Genomic DNA, 18,563 nt, shown 5'->3' on the forward strand with positions numbered 1-18,563 from the left:
CGACTCGGCAAAAGCCCCTGGGGTTTCAGTGAGTGCGGGCTGCGCCTGTGATGCGGGCAGGTGCAGAAGGCCCTTGTCTCCCAGAAGGGCCAGGCTCCTAAAAATGACCCAGGTGAGAAGGAGGGCAGTGGAAGACTTTGAGGCCTTTTAAGGGAAAAAAGGTTGGGAGAAAAGAGGTTGTGAGTAAACCTATGAAAACCCATACACAGATTTCTACGAGTAATGAAGAGAATGGCAAGGAAAGCAGACGATGTATAGAAAACACCGCCGGCACGTCGGGTGGATGGGTGGAGGCTACGCCCTTGTTCCACAGAAGCTTTCAGGTTCTTTCTGCCTTACATTGTCATCAAGCTGCCCACGACTTTGCTCTGTTGTGTTGCCAACAACATGAACGGGGAGGCCATGCTGGGCATGTCTGTCCCTGAATCCAAATGCTTGATGCCTTCCTGATTTATAACCCAAGAGTTGGTGCTACTGAAGCAGAGACCACAGATGTCAATCCCATGGTCACTTCCCACTTGCTTTTTAGTAACAGGACACTAATTTGGTTTGGAGTTCCACATGTCCAACTAAAAGACTATGTTCCTGGTTTCCCTTGCAGCTAAGTGTGAATGTATGACCAAGTTCTGCACTTGGGAAAATATCAGTGGAAGGTGCCTTAAAGGATTCCTTAAAGAGAGTCACTTCTCCCACCACCCACCACCAACAAAATCCTATTTTCCGCTTCCTGGAACTTGCACTTGATGGCTGACACTCCAGCAGCCATTTTGTATCATGTGGGGACTTTGAGAATGGGAGTCTTGAGTTGAGATGTTGGAGGACACAGAAGAAGCCTGATGTCCCTGGAACCCCCGTGAGACCCCAGATGCCCGTCCCTGACGCAGACAGAGAAGCTTCTGTTTAATTTAAGTCATCACTATTTTGGATTTCATTATGCGCAGCCAAATCCATTTTTAATGGAAATGCCCTCCCCTGCACGTTAGGTCCATCCTAGTCACAGGGTCACAGGGGGACTTGGAAGCTTAAGACTAAAAAAGCTTGAGTCACCATTATGTCAACGACCCTGGTTTTTTCTAACCATCCTCCCCGTAGTCAGGGCTTACAGCCCAGGCTCTGTCCCTGATAACTTCCCGCCAAACTAAGCCATCGGCCTTCCTTACACTCCTCCAGACCCTCCCTCCCCGCAGGAGCAGGAAGGAGCGCTGTTCTCTGGCCTCTGGAAGCTTCCATGCAATGAATGATGTCATTCTTTCCTTTCCCCATTCCTGCTGCCATGCTCTGGGGCTCCCTCTTCCTGAAAACCCCAGCTCACCCTTTTCTCATTATTCCCACAGGAGCGACTCGGCTGTGTGGACTAAGGCTCATTGCTGTGGCTGATGACAAGCAAGGCTGCACGTGCTGAGGGGCAATTACTGGGGGAGGGGTTGTCGTGCGTCCTCTCCACGTTGTGTTTACTGCATGTATACAAATTGCACTTACATGACACACGCCCGTACCCCATGGAAAACCTTCCCCTGCATCGCAAACCACGGAAAGAGTACCACACAGCGTGGGAATCAGGAGTCGCAGGCCAGCTCCACCCCTGACTTCCTGTGTGACTAAGGGAGCCGCTCTCCCCATCTGTGAGCCTTGGTACCCTCAACTATAAAGCGAGGGCACACCAAAGCATCACCTCATTTTATCTCACTGCCTCCAAAACTGCCAACTGAAGTTTTCTCTGTGCTAGTGAGCATCTTCTTCACAAAATACAAATGTCCCTAGAAACTATAAGTCATTCACCACATAGTATGAAATAGTCAAAACAGTGAAACTATACAGTAAAGCCACCTGCACTGGGGCAATGACCATTCCAGCGGAGAGGGGAGGGTTATGGATATGAAGTAAGGGAAACCATGGTGTGACAAACTGAGGCTCAGATAGGTTATGTCACCTTAGATACCATGGCTAGTTAGTGACAGATCTAGTAGTCAGGTGCCAAATAACAGCATTTCAGTCAACAGATTGCATATACGACGGTGGTCCCATAAGATTAGTACCACACAGCCTAGGTGTGTAGTGGGCTGTACCATCTAGGTGTGTGTAAGCCCACTCTGTGATGTTTGCACAACGATGAAATCGCCTAACGACACATTTCTCAGAAGGCGTCCCCGTCGTTAAGGCACATGCGGCTGCTCTGGTTTTCCAGTCTGTCTAGTTCCAAGTCGCGGTCCGTTACCCCGCAAACCAACACTCGGAGAATGACCTTCACGATACAAGAAATACAAATACGACGCTGAGAAAAGATGTCACTTTATCTAGAAGGTGAAATTTACGGTCCTAATGATCACGGCTCAGATAAAGCGTCGGTATCAAGTGAACTGAGACAGACGGTGTGTCATGAATACAGCCCCACCACTGGAACAGCTTCACAGATGAAGAGCGAGTCCGACGTCCCCCTGCCCTGCTGCCCTCCCCACCCCCAACACCATCTCCATCCCTTCCAGTAACGTCTTCACTCTCTGACCCTCCCTCCTTCTCCTCCAGGCCCCCTGCAGTCCGTGGGCCCTTTCCTCCCACAGCAGCTGATGGCAACGTATTGGGTAGGAGGAGCGGGGGAGGGGAGGGGCGCTGGGTTAGAATCCAGCCCCTGCTCCGCTCGCCTCTGAATCGTTTCCTTCTATCCCTCCACGCCCAAAGCAAAGATGAGAAGGACGGCAATATTTTCTCATCCGACAGAGTCTGCACTAGAGACCAGAGACATACAATATGTGCTGGGAAGCACCGCTGAAAGGAAACTGAGCAAGTAATTCATGCATTCATTCAACAAACACTTATGGAGCCCCTAGCAGGTACCAGGCGCTGTTCTAGGTACTGGGGATGCAGCCGAGAAAAAACCAGTGTTGGGGGTGGTAGGACGTGGTCGGATCCTGGATACATTGCGAAGGCAGAGCTGACGGGGTGTGCTGATGTGGAGATGCGCGCGCACACACACACACACACACAGAGGAGAGGGGAGAAGGAGGAGGAGGGGGAAAGAGAGAGAACAGGAGTTCAGCTCAGCCTTTGCTCTCCTGTACTCCAGCGGAAAGCTGCAGGAAGCCAGCGCCATCACACCTCGGGTTCCTGGAAAGGCTGGCGGAGCGCCCGGAGCCTCTGACGGCGGGAGGCAGAGCGGGACCAAGCACGGGAGGGCAGGCGGAAATCCGTGCAGGAAGCGGCCGGGCCTGGGGTCCCTGACCCTGCTGCTCAGCCGGGCCACCGCCTCCCCACCCTGGCTGCCCGTGGGAGGTCCCAGAGCTGGACATCGGGACACCCATCCCTCCCATGCCACTTCCCTCCCCCAAGGAAACGTTGGGGAAAATATTCCAAACTTCCTAAAAGATCAAATGCTGAAGGAAAAAGCCACTTGGGGTTAAAAGCCATCGTAAGCTCTGTTCACCGCAGAGGACCAGGTCCAGGTGGCCGGAGAATGAATTCCAAGGAGGATGTGGTGATGGTGGAGCCGGGCCTGCTCAGCGGAACCCTAGTCCACCTGCAGACCTGAGAGTGTGCAAATAGATTCTGAGGTCGCTGAGTGTGGGTTGCTTCATTGTGCAACAGCCGATTGCTGTTAATCAGCTGAAGCCACAGCCGATTAACACAGAGAAGTTAAGTGACTCACGGAGGGACACACAGCCGTTAAGCAGCAGCCCTGCGACTTCCTTGTCCAGAGCTCCTTCTCTCCCTCGGGCTGGGGCTGGGGAGGAGTAGCAGTAAGCCCCCACGATGCAGGGCTCAGACTATTTGGGGGTAAAAGGAAGGAACTGTGGCCTTGTGGGCAGCAGTATCCTCATCACACCAGGGAGCAAGGAGCACCAGCCCACGCGGGACTGCTCCTGGCCAGGTCCTGGGAGAGCGTGGGGCTCTGAGGTAGACCCCAAGGTGCATGGGCAAGCTGGAGGGCTGCCCTGGGGAGCTCTTGGGGGCACCCTGCCTCCCCCAGACTCGCCAGCCTCAGCCTGCTGACGTGACAGCTCTGGGTCTGAGACAGCAAAAACCAGGCACTGGGGCTACACGGAGTCTTTGTGCAGAATCGCAAAAAGATATGCTCCAGGTCATCACAGCCTGCTGGCTTCTGTGTGAACTAAAAGGTGCCACTTCCTCCAGGTAGGAGGCACAGCCTTTTGGAAAAGAGAGCAGGGCTGGATTTCACCCAGCTTTGTCCCTGGGCCAGATGCTTTGTCCAGTACACAACCTGAACAACCAGACACAGCAGACCCTGGAAGAGTGGGGAGGGTGCCTGTTTGGCTCCTGCTGCCTGACAGTGAGTTCCACCGCTCTCATCCCCCAGCAGGCATGCTCTGATCCTACTCTGCCCACCTCACACCAGGACAACAGCACCAGCACACAGTAGGCCCGCAGCAGTTGGTGTGTCCAACGAATAAACCAGCAGTAACGACAGGGAGCTGTCTACTTGAGGCCTCTGGGACTCACCCCATCGGCTTCTGTCTGCAGCCTTCCCCTCATGTGTGTGTGGTAGAGGATGTTGATTCTGGGGTCTGGGCCAGCGTGAGGCAAACACCAGGGCGCCCCAGTCCTGGGGATGGGGATGCAAGAAGCAGCAGCGGCCGCTGGAGGCAGTGAGCACCCAGCTCCCCCCACTGTCCCTCCTCCAGCCCGCACCTGCTTCCTGCCGCCAAAAGGCTCTCAGCCGCCAGCAGACAGAGCTGCTCGTCCTGGAGCTGGGCCCTGGAGGGCTCGGGGGCCCCAGGGAGCGCTTGGCTGAAACTCACAGCGAGGGGAGAACTGATGTGCGGGTGTTGGGAGGGATGCGGGTGGAGGGAGTTGGGAGGAGGAGTGGAGGGCAGTGAGCACCAGGCAGTAAACTGGGAGATGGGGCCTCCCTAAGCTGTGCAGCGTGGCAGATGGGAGGGCTCTGGAGTGTGGCAGACACGCGCTGGTTCCAAGAGCGTGGCCCCCACGAGCCGAGGAAGCTTCTGCTGGAGCTGAGGCCTCTCCCTGTTCTCATCTGGAAAGGGCGAGTGATGCTGCTCAGCCCAAGGGGCCCCGAGGGGCTCCATGAAGCCAGGCATGGACCCCTGCACAGGGACAGGCAGAGGCCAGCTTCGGACAGATGTTCCTTCCCCTTCCCGAGGTTGTGGAGGTGTGCTGTCAGGGACATGAGTCACCACTTGTCCCCTGATCACGATTTCCCTCAGAGCTGGAAAGAAAGTTCTTCAGATGTGTTTCTTTTTATTGAAAAGTCAGTGCCCTGAAACCCACATTATTCCCCTTTTATTTGGCTACCAGGAAGCTCAGACCTCATTTTTCCATTCGATTGTCACAGCTGCCCATAGCCTCAGTGTCCAGTATAATTATTCTCACCTTTTCCCTCTTCAACCACTACTTGACCTTACGTTTTCACTCTTCTGCAATACAGATCTTTTTATTGTGTCTGTGTATTTTATTTTAAGTCTCTTTCACTCCTTCTTGGAAGTAGAGAGGGACCTACATAGCATGCTTGGGGGGATGGATTAAAGGGGTACAGGCGTGAGACCCTGTGTGCCAGGCACTGGGATTTGAGCTCCAACAGAAAGAAAATTGATTTCACAGGCAGAGCCAGACAGACTGGGGCCTGACTCCCGGCTCCACAGTCTGGGCATCCGTGAGCCTCAGCTTCCTCAGGTGCAAAACAGGGACAAAGCCCCAGCCCTTGCAGGTTGCTGGGCGAGGAAGCTCAGAGACACAGTACAGTAAAGCCACGCGCGTGCCCAATGCCGGGGGGCAGGGGGCACTGTGTCCTGGCCGGGGAAGACGGATGCCGCCTGTATCAGATTCGTTCACTTAAAAAAGGAGCAAACGAAGTCAAAAGGACTGGCTCGCACAGCAGAAACGAGCTTTCTTCCAGATAAACACACAGGGACTTTAGGAAATGGAAGACCCCCAGCCCAGCGCGCCTCCACGTGGAAGAAGAAACCCTCAAAGGCATGGACAGCTTTTCAGAAGGAGGCAATGAGAGGACCAGGGAGCTTCAGGTACAGAGAAAAGCTCTCACCAGGTTCCTTACAGCCCCTGGAAAGACGGCCTTCGGAGCCTGCGCGCAGTGCCATCGCTTTACCTTAGTCTGTCACCCCACCCTCCTCATGAGTGGCGTCCGCCTGAGCGGGGTCCCCGTCCGCGGCCCCAGGCCGCCCGCACTGCTGCTACGGCTCCTTGTCACCCTCGCCTTAAGGGACTCTTTTTCATTCTGCTTTTCGGAAAGCACCTGCACGGAGATCCGCAGCGGTAGCCCGTCCCAGGGCCTCTCCGGGGCGCTGCGCGAGTACTAACCCGCTTACTCCTCACAGCCACGCTAGGAGGTCGGTATCCCCACTCTGCAGACTAGGAAACCGAGGCACAGATTAGGACCGACGTGAGGGAAGGGCCGGAACCCAGTGCCACGCAGCGTGTGTGTGCTCAGCCCTACCCAGACCGTGACTGTCCCTCGTTGGGTCAGGAAGCAAATGCCTGTATTTAACTCTGGCCCCCCACTCAGACACCCCCCGGTGAGGGCAGGGCCCCCGTCCAGCTATTTCACTGCTTAAAACCACACCGGTCCCACCGTAGGGGCTCAAAAAGTAAGAGCTGAATTGAGTCAACACATCAGAGGGTAGGTGTTGGGGGGACTGTGGGCAACAGGGACCCCCAAGCATTGCAAGTGGGAGCAAAAACTGTACAACCTGGAAATGGGGCGGGGAGTGGGGGTGGCCAGGTCCTCTGCTTTGACCCAGCACTTCTCCTTCCAGGAACCCACCGTCAGATGTGTGCACACGCGTGTGAAGAGCTGTGTGTACGAGCATCTCCAGGGCAATACCAGTTTCAACAGCAAAAGCCCAGAAGCAACACAAATGTCCGTTGAAAAGGGACTGGAAAATCCACACAACGGAACACAACGCCACTGTCCAAAAGATGAAGGAGAAGCTACGCTCTGAGGCGGAATGATCAGCAAGATAAACTAGATGAGAAGCGGAGCGGGGGCAGAGCGTGGGTGCCCGTGTGTGCCTGTGCGTGACCACAGAGGACACAGGACGTCCCTGGGAGGATTCGTAAGAAGCTGGGCCTTTGCCTCTGGGAAGGGAACCGGGAACAGAGTGGGAAGGACTCTGTGCTCCTGGATTCGGAAGAATGAATGTTTGACCGACACTAAAACCACACGAGGAAGTCACAGCGGGATCACGGAAAGAGAGCGCCTTCTGCTCAGGGATTACAGAAAGTCATGGACTTGCACCCCCATTTCCTACCCGTGACTGCACCCCAGGCCTTTGTCCATGTGGTTGCCCCTGCCTGGCTGACCCCTGCTGGTCTCCAGGGCCCACCTCAGTTGGAACTTCCTCCAGGAAGCCCTCCCGGACCCCTCGCTGGTCAGCGTCCACTCTGTGCCCCTGGACCCTGTGCTCTCCCTGCCAACCCCTGCTCACACCATGTGCTCTTGGTCTATCTGCCTCTCTAGGAGCCTGGAGGATGGGGACCTGGAGGGAGACCCCTGTGACCCAGCCTGCAGCCCCACCCCTGCCCCGGCAGGACTAGGAGAAGTATCTGCTGAGCAGGCACTCTGCCACACGAGGAACATCCCAGAAGGGCAGGACCGTGAACCAGGCAGCAGGGAGAGAAACCGCACTGAGCACGCCTACCGCCTGGCCACGGGCCAGGCCAACGCTCTCACATGATCTGCCAGAAAGCCCAGGGGGCCTTTGCACGGTCGTGGGGGTGCATTTACCTTGCTGGGCTCAGGGCTCCCGCTCGCTCCTCAGCGCCTGGCCAGGCGCCCCCAGGGAAGGCCACCATCGTTGCTCACTGACAGCCCTCTGACAGATTGGTTTCCGCTGCAGGCCGCTGGGCTGGCCCATCTGGCTGGTCTCCAGGGGCCTGGGGTCGCTCGGTGGCATTCCTGGCACGTGGGGCGGCTGCACCCAGCGTCTGTGTGCCGAGTTCTCACCTGCGCCCTCTTGGTCACCCGAGCACGTCCTGTCCTCCACTTGGGAGCATCAGACCAGGCTGGGCCTCGGCTGTACCAGGCCCACGGCGGGGGGTGGCAGGGGAACCCAGTGGCCTCTTCCGAGAGCTGGGGTCTACAGTCAAGGCAAGGAAAACGCCAGAGTCTGCCATGCACCGTCGCAGAAGCGCCCCTGGGGAATCAATGCACAAAGCAACAACCAGCTGAGGCGACCGCTGTGCCGCCCCAGGCGGGGTTCACAGCTTGGGCGAGTAAGTGGTTTCTGGCTTTCGAAACTGATTTATTGTGGAAGCGTCGGGTTACGCTGCAGAGATTGCCTTGGCTGCCTTGCATGGATTTTCCCAGGCCGCCTCTGCGCCAAGGACCAGAATGTGAGCAGACGCAGGAGGGAGTGCTTAAGTGACAAGACGCCCAGCGTTCTAGCCTGGCGGGAGTGTCCCGAGACCAGAAATGGCCCCGGCTGCACCCAGCGGCTCAGCGCTGAGGCCCCGCTGGCTCTTCACCCCAACATCACCCGGCTCCCGTCCTCTCTTCAGCGTATTCCCGATGCTCAAAGCTAATGGCATTGTCCCCAGATAAAGGAAGAGAAGGGCCAGAGGAGGAGATCACAAACCAGTGGTACTGGCCAGCTCTGCAGGATGCCGCACAATTGGCAATTTCGGGGGTGGCTATGGTGGTCGAAATTGCAAAAGCGATGACAGCAGTGGTTTCCAATCTGGGGGGTCCTTGAGCAGTGATGACGGGGCCACAGGGTTTCCGGAAGGTCCTGGATGATGGAGACGGACAGCATCTTCTTTATTCCCGTTTCCCACACCGATCCGAGGACCCAGCACTCACCCGGCCCTTAATGCTAGATGCTTATTGAACAAATGACTGGATGGGTCCATTGGCAAAGTGTTCCAAAGATACGTGGATGGACACGGTGATGTGGATGGTCACACAGCCCCAGGGGCTCAGGAAGATGGGAGCAGCTCAGCGTGCTGCCACTGGCTCCATCACACGGCTGTTCTTATGAGTCAATGGCCCCGCAGTTTTCCTCAGAATAAATCCACTCATTTCTACCACTGGACTATGGTTAGTGATAGAAGGTGTGAACAGTAGGGGAAGCTGGGTGAAGGGTCTGCAAGGACTCTCTGCACTTTTCATTTCAACATACGCATTAAAACACATTAAAATACAACCTACATGCTCTGCCTATCACCCCAGGAGCCCTTGGCTCCTGTCCTGGCCCCTTCTTATCCTTACATGACAACCCTTCCAGGAGGGAGCAGCATTGGGAAGGAGACTGTGACCTTTCACCCCAGCCCCTCGCCAGACCCTCCCAAGGGGAGAGATGGTGTCTCTAACTGGTGAGCCTGCACAAAGGTCTGGGCACGGGTGGCCCAAGCCCCCAAGACTCTCCTTCTGGGCAGCCTGCCCTCAGGACGGACACATTCTTCTTTCACCCCAGGTCCCCTCCCACTGGTCAGGGCACAGTCCTGCCCTCAGGGGAAGGAAGGGCACTGGAGGGGGATGAGGCAGGGACCCTGCGGCTGGCTTAGAAGGGGCTGCTTGGCACACTCCTCCTCCAGTGGCACACCCGAAGTTCAGTTTCATGCCTCAGAGCCTTTGCACATGCTGTTCCCTCTGACTTTAACACCCTTCCCCACCTCACTCATGTGTTGAACATCTCCTTGGGCCTGGGGGCCCTGCTCAGCCCTTCCTTCCTGAATGCCTTGCATTCCTGGAAGCCAGGCAGAACCCGCCCTTCCCTTGGTCTCACGTACACGGCACGCGGTTATTGTTTACCTGTCTCTCTCCTGTTGCCCTGCGAGCTCCCGGGGCAGGAACCAACGTCGACCCACCTCTTTCGCCTTCACATCTTATTGCCTGGCGTATATTGGATGTCACAAATGTTTGTTGAATGAATGGACTTATTAGAAAGCTCGGATTGGTTTTAATGTTTTAAAATGTAAAACATATAATTACTTCAATCAAGCGTTTCATTTGGTAGGCAAAAATCTCTTAAAACATGGGGAGGGGCTCTGGGAGCAGGAAAATAACAAAACGGTCCTCCGTGGCTGACGACATTGGGAGCTGTGAGACGGGCCCAGGGCCTCCAAACCCCGGGCTGCTGCCGTGTGGGCTGGGTCATTCTTTGTGGCGGGGGCCATCTCGTGCACTGTAGGATCTTCAACAGCATCCCTGGCCTCTGCCCACTAGATGCCAGGAGCGGCTTCCCAGTTGTGACAACAGAAAATGTCTCCAAGCATTGCCAGTGCTGCCCTGGGAGGGCAAAACCATGCCCCTGGAGACGCGCTGGCCTGGTCGTTCAGTAGATTTTGGGACAGCAAACATTCCCTCTGCTGCCTCGACACTCACCAGGCCCAGCCCCTCAGAACTCACCCGGGGCGCCTGGGACGTCTCGGAGCTCTGACAACGCGCAGGAAGCCCTGAGCCAAAGGCAAAACCACTTGCCACTGAATGAGGGCTTTGATTGCTACCAATTTCTTAAAGCGCTCTCTGAAGGTTCTGCTTCAAATATTTATGGAGTCTACGAAAGGCCCCGGAGAGGGAGTGATCCTATTAAATTTATAACTCCAGGGGTGATTTATGGACCTGGGAATTGCTGCAAATGCTTTCTCTAAGCTCTTTGTGGAAAGCCAGGATCCTCGCGGGGCTCAGGAGCTCAGAGCACGGTGGGCGGCCGTCAGCCGGGAGGGCGGGACAGGACATTCCATCTTTTTCTTGCAGACCTTGTGCAGGGAGTCCGGGTCGCACAGAGATGGGGCGCGGTCCAGCATCTGGCGTGGGCCCGGAGGGCAGGGGGAGCTGGGGGCAAGAGCATAATGAAATGGTCTCTGCTTCTGCATGTCTATATAGCCCCTCCGATCCCACACTCTGTCCAGGGGAGAGACAACAACGAAAGCCGACATTTACTGAGCACCTTCTGTGCGGGGCACCCAACGCCCCCCCATGCCCTGGCTCACTGCCTCCCCTGGCAGCCCAGTGAGGCACACGCCAGCATCCCCGGGTTAGGGATGAGGAACTGGAGACTGGGTTGGGGGAGGCCCTTGGCCCGTGTCATCCAGCAGGTACCTGACAGCCGCTGATGGGCATCCCCACAGAGTGGATGCCCTCTGTGAATGTCCTTGTTCCCAGTGACAAGAGATGGAGACCTTCCCATTGAAAGGAAATCAGTGTTTACTGGATGCCCACCTCACGCCCAGCACTGCTCAGGGCTCTCAGACGTGCTGTCTCACTCGCTTTCACTCCATGCTCCCAACAGGCCATTATCAGGCCCACATTACAGATAAGGAAACATTCACCTGTTTCAACGACCTTAAACAGCTTGCCTAAATCTATGAGGCTCTGAAATGGCTGGCGCAGTCTTCAAACCCGAGCCCAGCTGCATTCAAAGCCCCGCTCTGCCTGCATCTCCACCAGCGGCTCTTATACGTGTGTCAGCCCTTCACCAACAGAGTTTATCAAGCCGCTTCCCTGAAGATCACGCTCAGTGACAGGAGTCCCACGGACGCCTGTGCTCGGTCCCCTGGAAGGGTGTGACCAGAGTGTCTGTGCCTCACCAGTCAGAAAAGCGGAACGGACCACACTCCTCCAGTGGTCCCAGGAGGCAGTGACGGCGGGCAGTCCTCAGGTGCAGTGCCCTTGGCCTCACTGGTGGAAGATGGCTGAGAAAGAGGCTGGCAGTGGAGGAGAGGAGCGGATGACCAGGGAGCACCTCCCTGTGAGCCACGCTGGACCAGCGCCTGCCCCCGGCTGCTCCCCATCCAGTGGGAGAGGCGGGCAGACAGACGTGCAATTGCGCTGCAGAGATCAGGCCAGAAGAGGGGCCCACACAGGTGCCGGTGCAGCCCCCGGGAGGGGAGCACCAGCTGCACACTGAGGAGCCAGGCTCTCTGCACACGTCACTGCATAGAGTCTTGCATGAACAGAATGCCACACCAACTTAAGGAGTCTGTGCTTCACCTTCAGCCAGATGCAACCACTGGCTTTGCAGGGAAGGGAGCACAATATCGGCAGTGTCATGTGGTTCAGCCTGTGACAGTGGACACTGAGCTCTGACGACGGGCCAGGCATTGTTCTAAGCAATTTACACACACTGATTCATTCAGTCTTTAACCCAAAGAGGTACGTCATGTTATTATCCGATGACACAGATGAAGAAACAGAGGCCCAGAGAGGTTAAGTGACTTGCCCAAGCCACACAGCTAATTGGAGGCAGAAACAGGATTCAAACCCAGGCCGCATGGCTCCCAAGCCTGCACTGCTCAGCACTACGGTCTGCAGGTGGACACGGGGACAGGTGACGGGTCTCCAGGGGAAGGGTGCTATGCTCAGGCTCACGTGATGGAGGTTGAACACTTCTGCGATTGCTAAGGGCCTTTTCAGCTTTTTCAGGATATTTTTGTGTATTTTTAGGCTCCCCTCCCCTGTTTTGTCTTCTCTAAGCTCAACTGTAAAATACTATAATTGTAACGTGACAAATTTAGTTACCGTCCTTCAAAAATGACCTCATTTCGCTTCTAGGTCACCAATCCCGCAGTGCCTTTATTTAACAAGCTCGTTTTCACCAGAGGAAGCTCTTACCCAGAGCCAGCCCAGGCATGCGGCTCACAACCTGGTGCTCCGCTGGGCAGAGGGCGCGGCTCCCCGGCGCCCGTTACCACGGAACCACGGCGGCCAGTGAAAATGCACCGTGCAGACGAGGACCAGGTGCCCACACGACCTTCTAGAGAAACAGCCCAACAGCCCCCCCTCTCATTCTTCATCCAACAAGGCCTTTCTGAAGGCCTCTGTGGGCCGTGTAAAATGTGGGAACAAAAATGTCTAAACTGACATTCTGCCATCACGCCACAAAGAAACAAAGTCTGCTCTAGACCTGAAATTGTGTTCAATAAAGGGAGAGCTTTCGTCCAGTGGCGTTTGACGTCTGTGGTGGTAACTGAAGGAGGGTGAAGAACAATTGAGAAACTTGGAAGCATAAGAGTATTAGAAGGCGCTCTGGTTCACCGTGCGTTCAGGGCGGGCCCTAACTATTGCCTCAAAGCCTTGCCCTGGGTTTCTGGCCAGTCTCGCCTAGAGCAGACATGCAAGGGTTTTTTTCTTGCTCCAGATTGGAACATCCAGGGAGGCAGGAGGGCCCGCCCTCACCCCCTCAATGAGGGCCCAGCACGATCTGGCCGCGTAATGCCCAGGGCGCCAGCTCCAGGGCCAGGCTGCCCGGGTTGGAAGCCCCGCTCCACCCCTTACAAGCCGTGAGAGCTGGAGTCAGCTAAACTGCATCCATGGGGCTCCTCTGGACCTCTGCTCTTCTCACAGGTGAAGTGGGGCTGATGCTGAGCTCCATGCCGGGGGCTAGGCGTGAGTACTAGAAAAGCTGGTAAAAGCCTGGCACACAGTAAGCCGTCAAGAACGGGAGAGGGCGTTTTCTTTCTCACTGTTGCCCTAACCCACATCATCATGAGCTCCTGCGTCACAGAGGGTGCAGCCGCGGTTAATTGCTGCAGTCCCCCCCTACTTCAGGAGCACTAGCCCCTCTGTCTTCCCGGGTCTCGTTCCCCTCGTCTAGAACGCCTTCTACCTGCTGATGCTAAGGTAGGGCAAAGATCCAACGTTGGGGGTGACATTCCCAGAAAAAGATCACAGCCGGAAAGAAGTTCTTATTACTAGGCAATAAGACTGTAGACAAGTCATTTAAAATGAAAGTCATCAATCAGAAAAAAACTTTACGAAGGTCAGTAACAGTAGCTGTCATTTATCGAACGCCTCCCTGTGCCAGGCAGTAAGGTTAAGTCCTTCACGTGCACAATGCCACTGAATTGTCCCAGCAACCCTGAGAGGTAAATACTGTCTCCACTTTTTAGATTAAAAAAACAATGAATGGAAGCATGGAGACAGGAGAGAAACCACCGGGATAAAAGGTGAAAGAAAAATAATAATAGGTTGAGATAAAGTGCCAAGAATAAGCTCAGTCTCCTCCTGAGTCACGGCTGGGTTTCTCTTGAGCACCTCTTACGGCCCAGGCACACCCTCAGCCCCGCTGCCCTGATTTCACCCAGGAGGCAGGACCAGCCCCATTCTGAGATGCAGAGTCAGGCACAGACGCACTAACGACTTGCCCGACATCAACTGAATTAGGGCTGCGACTTGAATTCAGGTCCGTCAGACTCCAAATCTCAGAAGCCAAGTAAGTTTTCTCTGGGAAAACAGAGTGCGGCTCTGGCTCCGACCGATTAGGACATTTCGGACCAAACTTCCAGTGGGCACAACTAGAAAAGCTGGACAACATGTGACAAAACATCTTTTTAAGCCATCTGAGAGCTGCCGAGACGGTGAGGATTTGTGGGACTAAAACTGAAAAGTGGAGAGAAGCCAGGAGGAGGGGACACAGCCTCTGAGGGCACGTTTCCCCTCAAGGCGATGGCAGAGCCTGTGCATGTCGGTGGCAGCTGAGACGTGGAAAGCTGAGCCGAGCTTGGACAGCCTCACGAGGCTGACCGAGACCAAGGGGGAGGGCCTCTGTGGGTACAAGGGGCTTTGGGTCTGGACCCTGGAAGGCGACGCCCTAGGAGTAAGAGTGACCGAGATAAAGCAGACTTTGTAAGTCCTGAACTCATCTCCCAGTCAGTTCCACGGTGAGGAACGGTCTGCCCCAGGCTAGCTGCCTGCCAGAAGCTGAAGGACGTCCACTCTGCACGGAGACACGGTCAAGCAGAAGCTCCCATTACGTCTTCAGGTTTCCACACAATGTCTAGCCCTCAATGAAAAATAACCAGACACGGACCACATGGATAGACCCAAACCACAAATTCAAACACAGACAATAGAAAGAAACCGGGGTTGGGGGAAGCCGGGGTGCCTTCTGGTGTTGGTGATGTTCATTTACTGGTGGTGGGTGTGTGTCACCGTGATAATTCGTTGAGTCATAAACATAGGAGTTGTACCCTTTTCTGTATGTGTATTATACTTTCATTTAAAAAGTTTATTTAAGAAATTAGGTGACTGACATCCTCTCACCTTCAAAGAATTCGGTCCAGCTGCCTGTGTTGGCCCCTCAGCCGTGGGAATTGGCCAGGACTCTGAACACAATGGTCTTTGGAGGACGCTGTCAATTTCGGGATCCAGGACACATTTCTGAGCTGGAAGAGAAGATTCCCAGTCAAGCCTCAGCGGAGAAATCTATTCTGAAAATCTACAAGTCTCTGAGCCTTGTAATAACCTTCTACATCCTCTTGCCCAGGTCACTCCCAGATCCCCACAGCCCAAGACAGGGGTCCACTCGGATGCCGTGGACTCTCCGCGTGCCTCCTCCATGGCCTCTGACGGAAGTGTCATGGTCTGGGTGTCTTAGAAGACTGCCTGCCCGCCTCACTTTTCCCTCCCCGGCTGCCAGATCCATCGCACAGGGGCCACCCCCGTGCAAGCTGACTCATCCCGTAAGCCCTACAAGCCAGCCGGGGTCTGGCACCCGGCAGCCTTCCAGAAATGTCGAATGAATAAGTAACTCAATCAGTCTAGTGTGTTTCCTTCTTTTAAAGGGAGCGAGCTGAGCCCAGAGAAGGGAGGAGACCTGCACAAATTAGAGACCAAAGTGGGACCAGCTAGAATATGTGCCCCTCCAAGTGTGAAAACAGAGGCCAACACGGGCTGCAGGGGTGGAAGATAAAGTTACAGGGGGAAGGCCCATCCTGACCAGCGAGAGACTGAGGACACATCTCTCTTGTCTATTGACGCCCTATATGTGCCAGGCACTAGACACTCCTGAGAAAGGCAATGTTACTCTCCTTTTAAAGAGTTTTGGGCTCAGAGAGGTTACTTAACTCATCCAAGATCACACAGCTGGTAAGAACAGAATCTAGTAATAAGAGTTGCTAGATGAGCAGATCTCAAGAGCAGCTCACGGGGCTGGCCCAGTGGCCGAGTGGTTAAGTTTGCACACTCCACTTCAGTGGCCCAGGGTTCATCAGTTTGGACCCTGGGCATGGACCTACACACTGCTCATCAAGCCATGCTGAGGCAGCATCCCACATAGAAGAACTAGAATGACTTACAACTAGGATATACAACTATGTACAGGGGCTTTGAGGAGGAAAAAATAAAGAGGAAGATTGGCAACAGACGTTAGCTCAGGGCCAATCTTCCTCACCAAAAAGAAAAAAAAACAAGAACAGCTCAGTCACCTGAAGGTAACACCACCCATACTTTCTCTTTGTTTTTACTGAGCACCTGAAATGAACACAACCTTAAACAAATCCTTAGGAACCTCACCCCATCCCTGTGCTGATAGTATATTGCACTTGAACAGGGGAATTCCGTCTGGCCAGGTAGCATCTTAATTTTCTTTCTAATAATATAATAACAGAGCAGGGACTGGCCCCTTGGCATAGTGGTTAAGTCTGGTGCACTGTGCTTTGGTGTTCTGGGTTCGTGGGTTCAGATTCTGGGCGCGGACCTACAGCACTCATCAGCCATGCTGTGGTGGCGTCCCACATATAAATTGGAGGAAGATTGGCACAGATGTTAGCTCAGGGCCAATCCTCCTCAGCAAAAAAATATATATAAATATGTATATAACGGAACAAAAAGAGGAAAAAAATATCACCCATGTTACTGTCTTTCTAAGGAACCACTGTTAGTATTTTAGTATCTCTCTAGCCTAAGTTACCAGTCAGACACAGACGTGCATGTACAGTTACATCATTGTGGTCATCCATTTCCTATTTTTTAAATTTAGTAGAATATCATAATTTCCATGCTAGCATATGGTGCTTATCAGCCTCACTTTAAGTAAGTATATAATATTTCATTGAGTATATGGGTTAACTATCAACACTGGAGATTTTCCCCTGAATTTTTCCCTATTATCAGTGCCCTGACACGAATACCTGGCCACAGAGCTTTTCCACACATAGAATGGTTTACTTAGGACAAATCTCCAGGCGTGAAACCACAGGGCTGAGGAATTTGGCCATTTCTGTCATGCAGCATTTTCCAATGCGTCCTCCCTAAGCTGTGAAGTGAGGAGGCAGCACCCAGTGGGGGGGAGGGGGAGAACGCGGGGTCCCAGTTCCCGATTGTCTGCACCCCGGTCAGGTCATCCTGCCGGCTTGGCCCGTGTGCGAGCTCACAGGCTCTTCCTGAACGAAACTCACACTGACCTCTTACAGCTGCTGTCTTCTCAGACTCGGCATCCAGGTGGTGGCCTGTCTGGAAGAAAGGACATGTCAGCAGTTATTCTGCACGACACAGGGGGAGAAAGCCTTACGCAGACGACTAGCTCAGGAAGGAAGCAGGCCCACCCCGCTCCCTGCAGAAAGTGCACTCCAGGGTCACACCCTCTCCTCCCCACGAGCGGGAAAACGCGGACAGGACCGCCCTCTGCCCACGAGCCTCAGGGGAGTCAGGATTCGCTCTTAGGGATTAAGGTGCAAGGACACATTTCCGTTTCCTTTACTCAAATTATGCGTCCAAACGGGGGACTGTGATCAATGTGTTTTAGCAACTTCTGTTAAAAGGGGGGAAGGGAGGGCAGCTGGACGGCGAAGGCCCAGGAGAAATTCTCTCCATGAGGTCCCGCCCACGCCGTGCCAGAGCTGGTCACGGAGCTGCACCTGGGCCCTGACTTAGTCACCCAGGAATTCAGGTCGGGCTGGAACCTGAGTCCCCTGCACCACCGGGCAGACGAGCCGTCCTCCTGGGTCCTACAGTCTCACCCGGCTTGTAAGAGGGGATGCGGCCAGCGCAACTGAGCGGGGCGGCCCGGTGGCCCCCGATCAGTTGAACAAGTGCAACTGCTGGGGCTTCAAGGACGGTTAGAGTTGACTCCAGCCAGCAGCCCGGATCTTGCTTCCTCTCAGTCACTTCTGCTGGGGAAGGGGCCCTGAGTGCAGCGTTGCTGTGATCTCCCCCTTCCCCTCTCCAGGGCGTCCTCCACGGATTTGCACCGGCCACCCCCCTGCCTGGAAGACCCCTGCTCTCTGTTTCTCTCTCCGGTGAACTTCTATGTACACGTCAAGACCTAATTCAACTGCCCCTCCTCTGGGAAGTCTTCCCTGACTCCACCTGGCAGAGTTCAGCCACCTCCTGCTCACATAGCCACTCCACGCTGCACTGTGACAGCTGGGCTCTGTGACTGTCCCTCTAGAAGGGGTTGATGGCTCCACTGACTAACACACAAAGGCATGGATTATGGCTCAACCCTCTTCTGACACTCATGCAAGCACACCACCACAACGGGGAGCCTTCCGTACGAGGCGCAGGCCTGCTCTCTTAGAGTACTCTGCATAGATCCCCAGAATACTGTGTCTTCAAGTACCAGGACCACTCACACCCCCGTGCCTTTGCACATGCTGGTCTCCCAACCCCGAGGGCCTTCACTCCATCCTTCCAGCTATTAAAACACTTTTCTTTATCCTTCAAGGCCTAGTTTGGCCCCTTCCTCCTCCAGGAAGTCTCCTTCCCACCCACCCCCTCCTCTCTGCTCACCCCGGTGCCTCAGAGCAATACTTTTCCTTGCACCTGGGTTTAGAGTTCGTCTCATTAGCTGCAGACTCCTTCATCGTAAGGATGGGGCGTCACTGACCTCTGTATCCACAGGCAGCCTCATATG

At 54.7% G+C, this 18,563-nt stretch overlaps 1 protein-coding gene across 6 annotated transcripts in view; it reads right to left on the bottom strand.

Annotated features, from left to right (window-relative positions):
- The window catches only part of C3H4orf50 (chromosome 3 C4orf50 homolog), a 122,565-nt gene that overhangs the window by 54,191 nt on the left and 49,811 nt on the right, over nucleotides 1–18,563 (bottom strand). For 3 of the 6 annotated variants that reach the window (XM_070262732.1, XM_070262727.1, XM_070262728.1), the window contains 3 exons: nucleotides 17,113–17,161; nucleotides 14,972–15,093; nucleotides 7,715–10,762 (listed from right to left, as the gene is read on the bottom strand). In XM_070262732.1, coding sequence (XP_070118833.1) covers nucleotides 10,523–10,762; nucleotides 14,972–15,093; nucleotides 17,113–17,161 — 411 coding nt within the window. In that variant the 3' untranslated portion in view covers nucleotides 7,715–10,522. Of the gene's footprint in view, nucleotides 1–7,714; nucleotides 10,763–14,971; nucleotides 15,094–17,112; nucleotides 17,162–18,563 lie in introns of those variants that run through there. The other 3 variants (XM_070262730.1, XM_070262731.1, XM_070262729.1) reach the window with 2 other exon arrangements.

This window comes from Equus caballus, chromosome 3 (assembly GCF_041296265.1).
Source record: "Equus caballus isolate H_3958 breed thoroughbred chromosome 3, TB-T2T, whole genome shotgun sequence".
NCBI lineage: Eukaryota > Metazoa > Chordata > Mammalia > Perissodactyla > Equidae > Equus > Equus caballus.